Genomic DNA, 12,345 nt, shown 5'->3' with positions numbered 1-12,345 from the left:
TTTGCATAGTATATTGTAATTAATGCTTTGTAATTTTATATTGTGTTAGTATATTTTCTAAATTTTGTAAATAAGTAAATTCTAAAAAAATAAAAATAATGCACTATGAGTATATACCAGAGATTAAAAGAATTAGAAATTAAAATTGAAAAAATAAAGAGTGTCTCGTTGACCTAAATGTAGACTTAAAAGAAATTATGACAATTAATGCACCAATTAAGTTATTACTTTTATAAGTTTCAAATAATCAATTAATGCAGTCTAATAGAATAAATTTAAGGAGAAATACACTATTTAAAAATTAAATTGCCATTCCAGAAAAGTTATCATAGTCCTTGTCTTCTAGATGATCTTGATTTAAAATAAAATAAGTGGTTTTTTTTGTACAAAATATTTATATAAGATGATAATACACTCTAATTGAAAAAAAAAATACTAATAGGACGACATCTCACATGTCAAATCATAGTAATTATTTTAATTTTTCTTGCATTTTTTTTGTTTATAACATGTAAGGTCTCGTGGTGTGACATGTGACATTGTCAGTGTCACATAACAAAATAATTTCACATGTCTGTATGAATGTCAAATGTCATTGTTTTATAAGCATGATCAATGAAAATATAACAATATATTCAATAAAAAAATTATATAATCATCATTCATACTTTATATCGAGATTAAAGTAGACATAAGAATGTCAAATATCAATATCTATGAAAATTAAATTAGGTCTCATAATTTTCCATTACTTGAAATATATAGATTGATATAAGAAGGAATTTACTCATAATGAATGCTTACATCGATATCTTTCCTTGCTATTAATCCACAGAGGAACTAAAAACGTAATTTTGATAAACATATGTTATAATATAAATAAAACTTAAAATAAGAAGAGGTCTATACCTTTTTTGTATTGTAAATATTGTAAGTTTGATACTTTTAAGGAGTTTCAAAGATTTCTTTGTAGGCAATATTTTTAGTTGTTGTACTCACATTTCCATCTTTGACAAAAATTTGGATTTTCAATCCTTTCTTTGTTTTTACTTTATAAACAGCAATATAAAATGCTCCATGTGTGAATATTCACTAGTGCAGGAAATAGAAATGACAGCGGTTATTTCCAGCTTTTGGCTTCGGGTCCGTAACCGAGGCATATACGGCCGAGGTAAAAAGGTAGTACTTTATGCCTCGGTTACAAACCCGAGGCATATTTAATATTTACTGCCTCAGTTTTTTCACAACCGAGGCCTAATGGGTAAACCTAATTAAAAATAAATAAAGCTTCTTCTTCCAGCAGCCTCTTCTCCTTTCCCCTTCAAACCACCACAACTTCGATCTGCCACCGCACGCCCCCATCTCCTCTTCACCACGCCACCGCGCAGCTAGCTTGCCGGCGACACCAATCGACGCCGGAGACGTCGCCATCCCTCTCGACGGCCCAACCACTTCGTTCTCACGCACACATCGACCCTAACCCTGAGAGCTCGTCTCCTCACCGCAATCGGCAACAGCTGTCGCAGGCGACACTGGTGTCCACCATGGTCGTTGACGACGAGAGCCTCGAGACATGCGACCTCCATTCTCCCTCTTCTCAGGCGCGACTCGGTCTGCTTCCGCGCGAACCCCAGGGCCTGCTTCCGTGCGTCTGTTTGATCTTTTGAGTGCAGGTTGAAGGTGATGGTTATCAATGAGAATGCCGCGGGATTGGAATGGGATGCTGCAGGATTGGAATGGAGAATGACTTTGAGTTTGAAGTGAAAACGTGAATGGAGGGGATTTGTACGTGGGTGCGCTGCTGCTACAGTGAAGAAATTGGGGTTTTTTAACCCTACGAAGGGATACTGCCTCGGTTATTCGAAACCGAGGCATATTCTACACTTACTGCCTCGGGTAGGCGCTGAACCGAGGCATATATTACCACTACTGCCTCGGTTATTACAGAACCGAGGCATATTCCTTCAGTCAAAAAAAAAAATTCAAATTAGGGGTCAACGCAGTGGTCAAAATAATTACGTGTCTCTACTGCCTCGGTTAAGAGAGAACCGAGGCATATTGCATCAGTGAAAAAAATAAATAAATTAATTTAGTGGTCAACGCGTTGAGTCAAATTTTTTTTAGCTATATGCCTCGGTTATTATGACAACCGAGACATAAAAGTTGAATTTAATTACAAAACTGCCACCGCGTGCTTTTATGCAGCGGGTCCGCATGAACCGAGACATATACAGCGTTGTAAAAGCTCTAAAATGACTAGTGATTGGACGTGCAAGATAAAAAGATTCTCCTCGACTTTTATTGATTATCATTGCAAACTAGAGTGATAAATCAAAAGACACTAAATTTATTCTTGATATTACAGAAGCATAAATCACATTTTTTTTCTAACTCATTAACTTGCAACATTGTGTCATTACAAAGACCTTTTACTTGATTAATGTGAAACATATTAGAACTAGTTTTTATTCTTTTTTAATGCATTCGTTTTATATATAGCTTATAGAATAATGTTGTTAATAATTCATGTGTCAGTTATTGCAACCAAAAGAAATTTCTCAAAGCTAAATATAATAAAAATTTATTTAAGATCAACAATGCTTTAAGAAAGATTAAACAAATTAATCCTATTATATATCGAGAAAGAAATGTTAAATGAAATTAATTACGACAATTTAATAAATAATTTAACATAAAAAAAACTCAAAAAATAAATTTTAAATAAACGACTTTATTTTTTATGTTTGTTTTAGACCTTTCAACCTGTTGAGTCGTCCCTTGATAATATGTTATTATCAATGTGATGATTTTTAATATATTTTTGTAAAATTTTATTTGCATAGTATAATGTAATTAATGTTTTGTAATTTTATACTCTGTTAGTATATTTTCTAAATCTTGTAAATCAATAAATTCTAAAAAAATAAAAATAACACACTCTGAGTATATACGAGAGATTAAAAGAATTAGAAATAAATAAAAATTGAAAAAAATAAAGAGTATCTCGTTGACCTAAATGTAGACTTAAATGAAATTATGACAATTAATGCACTAACTAAGTTATTACTTTTATAAGTTTCAAATAATCAATTAATTGAGTCTAATAGAATAAATTCAAGGAGAAATACACTATTTAAAAATTAAATTTCGTGCATTCTAGAAAAGTTATATATCATAGTACTTGTCTTCTAGCTAATCTAGTTTGATTTAAAATAAAAAAAAGTGGTTTTTTGTACAAAATATTTATATAAGATGATAATACACTCTAACTGAAAAAAGTGAGTGCATTAGCGTAAGCATAAGATACATTTATATTATTTTGTTAAATATTTTAAGCCAATAAATTATATTTTTGATTTATGAAAAACAAATTCTATTATGATAAAAGGTATTTATATTTTTAGTTAGTGATAATTTTGTAAAGTATTATAATATGATTTAGAAACAAATGGTGAAAATGATGGATTGAAAGAAATAATAAAGAGATCTATTTTAAAAAATATATTTGCTAAACTGTTTCACATGGGAGTTATTCATTTGGAGTTTAATGAGTTTATTTTAAGAGATTTTGGTTTGATTAAGAACAAAGACGTTGTTTTTGGATGCAAACAAGGCAACGGAAAACTTTCAACGTCTGGTGTTAACATTTGATTAAGACGGATAACTGAACCCGGCATGTGTGTCGGAGATCATAATATTTTATACTATTATTCGTGATTCTTTGTGATCACTCTGCAATCCAAAAATTGCTTTCGATGGTCAATGATGATGAATCAACGGACTTCCCCATTGCTCATTTATTCCTAACTATTGGACCCTTGTCACTGACATATCATATGCATAGTTTCCAACACTGAGGAATCCTATTGGATGAAGATGCACGAGAGAGAAACAAAGTTGTTCAAAGTATACCAATTTGTGCAATTGCAAGAGGGAACTTATGAGAAAAATAGCCCTTTAATATTTAGAATCAATTCCAAACATGGACATTCACATTGACACTACACCAACCAATAGTATGATTTTCCAACAAAAGAAAAGAAAAAGAAAAAAAAAAGCTAGTCATTCAGAAAAATAAACAGTTCATGAAGAAGAACTACACTTTTATAGCCCCTTTGCGCATCTCAACACCATTGGCATGATCTTCATGATCAACGAATCTGGACCAGAACGGGTGTGCCCTCCAGACCTGGCCCATTTCTTCAATTGGAATGCCCTTGGTTTCGGGCAAGAAGAAGAAAATGAAGAATGTCATCACCAACACAAAGAAGGCAAAGAAGATGAACAAGCCAAACTTCATGTGGCAGAGCATTGTCAAGAAGATTTGCGCTATCACAAAAGTGAAGAACATGTTCACGGACACGTTGATACTCTGAGCTGCTGAACGAATCTCCAATGGAAAGATCTCACTGGGCACCAACCACCCTAGAGGACCCCATGACCAGGCAAATGCTGCGACATAAATGCAGATGAACAGAACCACAACAACTGCATACCACTTTGGCAAATCACCAGGGTTCCCGTCAATTCCAAACTTGGCTCCAATAGCAGCAGCAACAACAGCCTACACACACACACACACACACCAATAAAGCTAACTTTTTTTAGTACAAACACCAAGGTCAACAATTTTCATTAAGTACATTGAAGATTTAAGTTAGAGGGTACCTGGCAAATGAGCATTTGAACACCGCCTTCGAGGAAAAGGGCTCTCCTACCCCACTTATCAACACCGTAAATTGAGACACAAGTTGCGACAACGTTGACCACACCAGTGATCACAGCTGACATTAGAGCAGCATCGTCCTTAAACCCAATGGAGCTGAACAGGACAGGGGCGTAAAACATGATGACATTGATTCCGGTGAGTTGTTGGAAAAATGGAATCAACACTGCCATAGTGAGGTGGGGTCTGTACTTTCTTTGCAACAAGTTCCTCCATGGGTGCTCCACTTGTCTCGAAGCTTCACTGGCTTCAACTAAATCATTGAACTCTTCGTCAACATCACTCACACCACGGACCCTCTGAAGCTGAGCCCTGGCTTTCTCGTGATCACCCCTTTCAATCATGGAATTGGGGGTGTCTGGAAGGACCAGTGATCCAACTGTGATTATAAGGGCAGGGACCATTGCACCGCCCAAACTCAACCTCCATCCCCAACCACCTTTGATTTTCGCAAAGAAGTAGTTCAACACATTCGCCACAAGTATTCCAACTGTGATCGACAATTGGAACCCAATGTTCAATGCTCCTCTGTATTTGTATGGAGCCATCTCAGACAGGTAGAGCGGCACAGACTGGTAAATTAAAATTAACTTTCATCAGTAAAAGCTGAAATAAAATAACAACATTGATATACAAATATTTTTACTGATTCACATGTTGTAATGGAATTTAATTAAGAAAAAAAAAGTGTGGGACCACGGGTTCTTCTCAACTTGTAAAGTTTATTAGTTGGAAAAGTAACGTGGAAAACAAAACCTGGCAACGGAAAACTGGAGTAAGATTTCTATTTCTTAAATTCAATATATTTTTTTTAATTCAACGCCGTGGAAAATAATGTAAAGGAACGTGGGAACAAGAAGCGAGGATGACACTGGCGAAGAAAAAAGTGGAAAATAGTTAAGCCACTATTAGTAAATTAGTGGAACCAAGCTCCATTTGTGTCATACTAATCCAGCTATCGCTCTCAACAACACATGCTAAGTAAGATTCTTTGTTTATCATTCAAACAAGCCCAATCTCCTATGTTTCAAAAGGGATTAATAAAAACAAAAAGCAGAGTCACAAGTAGCCGAAATCATTCACAGTTTCATACGTAGGGTAGAAAAATAGCCCCAAAACAGAGTGAAGTAGGGAAAATGAATAATTGGGAAGTAGACGACGACTTTTTGAATCAATAAAAAACTACAATCACATCCAATGAATGCCTGAAAATTGAGAAACCTAATATTAACTACGTGTCACCAACTTCCTTTTCTACAAAAGGTTTTCTCTTTCTGTCAGAGTAAATGAGACGTATGATACATTCATACAGAGTTCTATTTTTTATAATAATTGCCCCTTTCTCCAGTGGTAACTAAGCATGAAAAGATGAATCAAAATAAATACTTATCAGATCTGGGAAAAGGGTTATGTTCAGAGTCAAGTAAAACAGTGCACAACGGACAAATTAAACGACAAGACGTCGTAATGCTCAATTATCGAGCAAAGAAGTGCACAAAACGACGGGCACGAAGGAATAGTGTCTGGGACATGGTCAGAATGGTTTCGTGTCTTAAAATTTGAAAAAGCATAGATTTTGACTTTTCTTCACCACAGAGAGCGAATATCGGAGACATACCCTTCCCCGTGTTGAAATTCAGCAAAACCAAAAATAAAAACAAAAATATTTTTGCCAGAACAAAAGAGGAAAAGAAGAGTTTGTTGGGTAAATAATGGAAGTTTTAATTAAAAGGGTTTGAATTGACAGCGACTCATTTACTTAAAAAGTGAAAAGAGAGCGTAGAGATTGAGAATACCTGATTGGCGAAGCCGATACCGAACCCGAGCAAGATCCGACCCACGATAAGCATCCACACGTGTTTGGCGAAACCGTTTATGAGAGCACCGACAAGGAAAAGCAGGCCACCGAAAAGCATGGAGAGCTTCCGACCATACCGCCGCGTGATGGTGGAGGCAACCAGCGACGACAGCAACGCCGCCAGGTACAGCGACGAGGTGAACATCGTGAGTGTCTGGCTGTCGTATTGGCAGTACTGGTTCGTCGTTTTGTCCAAGTTCTTTTTCCGGTACACCGATGGGAAAAACTTGAGCAGAAACGGATCCATGGACGTGACCCCACCTGATCATAGTCCCACACGTTAAAACAAACAACGTTACACACTGACACGCAGACATACATCATAAGCCAGAACAAACCGCTACCGCTAACATAAAAAGTGCCGACATGTGATTCATGCGTACCTGAAATTCCGATATCGTAACCGAAGATCAAACCACCCATGGCTGCAACTATGCATGTTACTGTGACGAAGGGAGTGAGGCTCCCAGGGTACGCCTTGCCCCCTCCGGTGCTTATTCCTCCCACCGCCGGCATTTTTTCCTATCTCTTTCTGAACAAGACAGAGAAACTGAAGATGAAGAAGAAGAAGAAGAAACAAGATGGAGCTTTTGATTTGAGACTGGCAAGTGTTTATATAGCAACGGTTCCTTACTTTTAATCATCGGATGAGCTGTCAATGATGATATAATGTTTACATATGTTTATCTATAAAATAAATATTTGATTAAAATTTTATTTAAGATATGTAAGTTTTAAGAAATTGTTAAGGTAAGTGGCCTCGGGACAATTAATAAATACTTATTAATTCATTTATATCATCTATTTTAGACTAATTAGAGATATTTTCTACTTTTTATATTAATTCAGTGTTGATTATATTTGACAGTGATATATTATTGTTACTAAATGGAATTAAATTAGTTATGACTCAATTATGTTTCAGTGAATAAAAACTTTTTTTCATTTTTTGCTCATATTTCGTCGAAGGAATATTTTCTAAAAATAATTAAATCATTGAATACAGAAGGAAAAATATTTAGTACTTGCCCTGCTATCAAATTTTCTTTCCATAGATTACTGACTAAATAAAAACCGTCATTTTTAAATGAAACACACAAAATGTATTGTAACAAAAAAATAGTTATTATAAACGTTTAAGAGCCTGTACATAGGCTTACCTAAAAAAAAGATCCTTATCTTATTTAAGTCCTCCACATAAACTGTATCGTATTGATTTTAAAATGATATAAGATTATAATAAACTATTATCTATATTTTTTGTTTAGTAGATAATAAATAAAAAGATGGAACATATCTTTTTCTTTTGTTTCAAATGGATGGGAGCATATCCAATATTTCCTTAGAGCTAGAGATATAAAGACATCTCGAACTGTTAATTATTCTCATGAATCAAATAGATATTTTTTTGGATTGTAAAATGAATTTAAGTCAAATAGTTTGAATAAATGCTTTTTTTTTTTAAATCCAAACTGAAATTGTTATTATATACACAAACTTTTCTTTTTACCCTTTTAATAACTATTTTGAAGTTCATTGTATCTAAGACGACTTTCCGTATAAAACAATTAAATATTTGTAAATGGATTTTGCCAAAAGTTATTGTAGTTTTTATTATTGTACGATATTTATACATAAAGATGATATTTATATTTGAATTTTAAAACTTTATGTATGAAGAAAATAGCTTGTTGAGAAGAGCATTCTTAAATTATGTTGGATTCACTAACAAATATTGAAAAAGAAAGACAGCATTGGATGAGTCACAAGAGTTAAAACAAAAGGGGCGAATGGATTAAGATTTAAAATCCTTTATTGAGAAAATATTGTTTTACTTTTAAAGAAATCTCTTTCCCCAAAATGCAATCCCAAATCAAGTTTTGAAATTTTGTAAGTTGAGAGTTGGTGAATTTCACACGTCAGATAATACTCAGATTCTTGGAAGGGCTTGAGTCTGTTGAATGCGTGTAATAAATGGATTGTATTTATTATAGGGATGTGGATTAATTTCTTTTATCTGCGTTTAAATTTGTACATAAATAGAATAAATTTTCTAAAACGTTAGTGTGTATGAGGTGGGGGGTATAAAAAAAATTAAAGGAATATACTAGTGGATGAAACAACCGGTGGGTATTATATGTAAAAATATCTTGTATTTGTAGATTTTTTTAATCTACAGAAAAATAGATATAGATATATTAAATTATTATATTGTAAGATATTATTTACAAGATATTTTGTTATATCATGAAGATATTTGTTATTATTTTGAAGTAGTTGAATATTCATATTTTGTATTTTTATATCACACAATAATACCTATATAAATTATTTAAAGATTGAAAGACATATATAAAAATATAATTGACGAAAGAAGGTTGAGGAATAATAAATAAAAGAAAAATAAAATTTGGGTAAAAGAAAATGAAGGAGTAAGTGTTTTATGGATAATGTTGGATTAATGGAGTGGCAGTTGGTGTTGGTGGGAACAGTGGGTGTTTATAGTAAAAGTGAGGATTAGGATGCGTGACTTCATTACCTTTACAGCAATGTTAGACCAATGAATCTTCTTCCCATACTTCATACATGAGAAGAATGTGGGGTTATTAATTCATATCTTTTGTAACTTCTTTAAAAAAATAAAAAAAATAGTAATAAATATTAAAACTGTTTGAATATTCGGAAATAATTTTAATTAAATTATGTCAACGATTAGATATAATAAATCAGGTCCAAAAGATAAGAAGAAACTAAAATTTGGGATAAACTATCAAATAAACTAAAATCAGATAAATTAGTTTTAAAGTGAGAAAAAGATTAGAATATGAATAAATTAAGTCAACTGGATAAATAAATTGAACGATAAGATGAAAATAAAGATATCCAAATAACTACACTCTTAATTGAAATAAGCAAACTTAACAATGGTACATTTATATGAAATGAATGTATTGCCTTTTATGGTTTTCGTTTTCCAATTTCGTATGAATTTTCCCCTTTATGGTTTTCATTCCATAATAATTTTTGAAGCTAAAAATTGATTACAAAATTAAACCTTTTCACTAATTTGCAACCAAGTAGAGTAAATATATGCTATCTTTCATTCCTTTTATAAAACCAATTAACTAAATACATCTATTAATAAGTTAAATCCTTTAGTTAGCAAAGACAAAGCTTATCATATAATACATGTATTTTACCAAAATTATCCCTACATAAATTAAACAAATTATCCATTTTCTTCTTCTAATTATTATTATTATTATTATTATTATTATTATTAAAATTTAATTAATTCCTTTAATGTTTCTCGTCATTAATGTATTGACTTTTCTTTTCATTTTTATATACGAGAAGTGAATAATGAAAATAAGATCTAACGGACATAACTGATATCGTTAAGTGTGTGAAGAAAACAGCATTTTGGGTGCTTTAGCAAAAGTAAAAGGAAACGAGAATCTGTGTTGGGAAAAGAAAAAAATTCTCTTAGGAAGCATCTAAAAAATAAGATGTGTACAAAACAAAAGTAGATTCAAAAGAAAAAAGGAAACCGATCCCAACGAAGGAAACAGAGAAAAACGAAATGGATAATTTCCTTTGTCTGCACATAGTTATGCTTTTGCATTCTCTTATTTTCTTCTTCTTTCTAACTCTTTCCCTGTTCAAGACAACCTTCTCTTTAAGCTTTCTTCACTTTGTAGCTTCCCTTCTATTTCCTATCACATTTTTCTCTTTTTTGCTTGCTCCTTCTTCAGTTTATTCACGCACTAACAGAGCTTAATTAGAATCATTTTACCAAAAGCTATGTGAATGCATTTTCAAAATACCCACCAAATAACATTATCCATTCAAACACGGAAGGTTCAAAGATAGTATGTAAGCGTTTCTAGTGCACAGGTCCACTTCCATTGTTAAAGTCACCCGTTTCACACGTGTGTTATTCAATATTTTAATATATTCATTGAAAATAATGTATATTTGTATTTATTCTTAAAATACCATTTAAATTGTTTCTTTATATTATAAATAAAATTAATTAGTAAGAAAAAAAAATGAATGAGTATAATTAGTGGGATGGTAAAGAGACAGAACCGCGTCATGTGATAAGGTTAATGCAGTTGAATGACAGCATTGAGATATCGGTGAGAGCGATAAGGTCGAAAAAGGTCAACGGCCCAAAAATATCCTACAAAGCCACACAGAATAAAATAAAATAAAAATGTAACAATGAAAGTATGAGGAAATAAATTTAATAAATGTAGCAATGCAAAATGTCAAAGTGCATTCGTATGATTGAAACAATTACAAATATTATGGAGGAGGATAGGTCATAGAACATGGACCTATAGCTGGAAATTCATAAAGAATGTATCAAGAAGAGGATTAAACATAATTCATGCTTTGACATCTTAAATTGAATGTATAATTTATCGATTGTTATAGACATTGCTGATTTATAATTCAAAGTTTTCGGCCTAGAACAACCAGGGTCTTTTTTATGATTAAGTGATAATAATGATTCTTTTTATCTTAATATATGAATAAGATTTGTATGATGTGGATTTTGGCACTTGCTACTTGTGTTTTTATTATATTTTATTTTCACTGTAAATTCACACTGACTGACATAGTAGATTGTGACATAATCACAAACTGACACAATCATAATGTCACGTCCGTTTTATTATCTATAATAATATTCTACATACGATTTTAAGTATTAAATAACGTTTTTACTGAATATTGAGAAATAGGTTTATTTTTTATTAAATATTTTTAAAAAAGTGGCTGCAAGATTTGTAAACAAAATATGACATTACTTATTTATAAAAAATGTACTCAATGTCAGCTCGATATATATATATATATATATATATATATATATATATATATATATATATATATATATATATATATATATATATATATATATATATATATATATATATATATATATATATATATGTATTTTGTTGTTTTGACCTAATTCTTCTACATTTCATAGGATTTGAAACAAAATTCTACGATATCTAATTTGTCTATATTGTCTTAGTTTTCTATTAACTTTGTTTCCAAATCAACCACTTAACGATTACAAAAGGTTACATTGATTTTTTTATGTGAACATAACATGATATATAACAATATTTTAATTTTTCCTTCTTAATTAATTTTATTCAATTCTCTAAATAGTTGGAATTTGTTTTCAAAAATATATGAAGTGAGTTGATAATTGATGTTTATGTATGTTTTTGAAAGTATCTAGGGATTAATTTTGGAAATTTTTTATACTTCTTTAATTTTAATTAAGTTTCAAGAGAGGTGATTCAAAGGAGGTGTTGTCATATCTTGAAAGGACTCAAGAGATGTGTTTATCGGTCTTTAGATTTTTTTTTTGCATTTTCACTAGGTCGTGGTAGTTGTAATTACAATACTCTAAAGATAGTGAATTTGGATTGTCATTCTAACATTAAGGTGACTGATAACAAAATGTAAGGTTGTAGTATTTATGTTTGAGTTGTTAGCAAAAAGGATGTCACCATTCCCCCTTTAAAGCTAAAGATTTTGATGGATACTACAAAATTAAGGGAAGCTCAAAATAAAGATATAGAGTATTTAGGGTGTCAAGTCACTCTGGATAAAGAAGAAGCATAAGAGAAATTATCAGCCCAATAATCTCTCTTCACAAGTGAAATTATTCGTTGACTATATTTTCTCCTAAAAATCATCTTTTCTACAAAGAATAAAAATTGATTTTCGA

At 31.7% G+C, this 12,345-nt stretch overlaps 1 protein-coding gene across 1 annotated transcript; it reads right to left on the bottom strand.

Annotated features, from left to right (window-relative positions):
• Positions 1–3,938: 3,938 nt before the first annotated feature.
• LOC114178020 (sugar carrier protein C-like) lies at positions 3,939–7,180 on the bottom strand. The gene is made up of 4 exons (XM_028063693.1): positions 6,968–7,180; positions 6,523–6,845; positions 4,669–5,298; positions 3,939–4,564 (listed from the first exon to the last, which is right to left on the bottom strand). Exons 1-4 carry the CDS (start codon positions 7,098–7,100, stop codon positions 4,097–4,099), a joined length of 1,554 nt encoding a protein of 517 aa, XP_027919494.1. The 5' UTR covers positions 7,101–7,180; the 3' UTR covers positions 3,939–4,096.
• Between the last annotated feature and the right edge of the window lie 5,165 nt (positions 7,181–12,345).

The sequence above is a fragment of the Vigna unguiculata genome, chromosome 3 (genome assembly GCF_004118075.2).
Source record: "Vigna unguiculata cultivar IT97K-499-35 chromosome 3, ASM411807v1, whole genome shotgun sequence".
NCBI lineage: Eukaryota > Viridiplantae > Streptophyta > Magnoliopsida > Fabales > Fabaceae > Vigna > Vigna unguiculata.
Note: the sequence above shows the minus strand (reverse complement) of the source record. Positions and strands in the feature narration are given on the sequence as shown.

Bases quoted from the DNA above. Each gene is read 5' to 3' on its own strand.
- LOC114178020 (XM_028063693.1), bottom strand. From the start codon at position 7,100: ATGCCGGCGGTGGGAGGAATAAGCACCGGAGGGGGCAAGGCGTACCCT. The intron at 6,846-6,967 runs GTACGCATGAAT...GACTATGATCAG, and splicing joins TTACGATATCGGAATTTCAG to GTGGGGTCACGTCCATGGAT. The intron at 5,299-6,522 runs GTATTCTCAATC...TTAATTTACCAG, and splicing joins GTATCGGCTTCGCCAATCAG to TCTGTGCCGCTCTACCTGTC.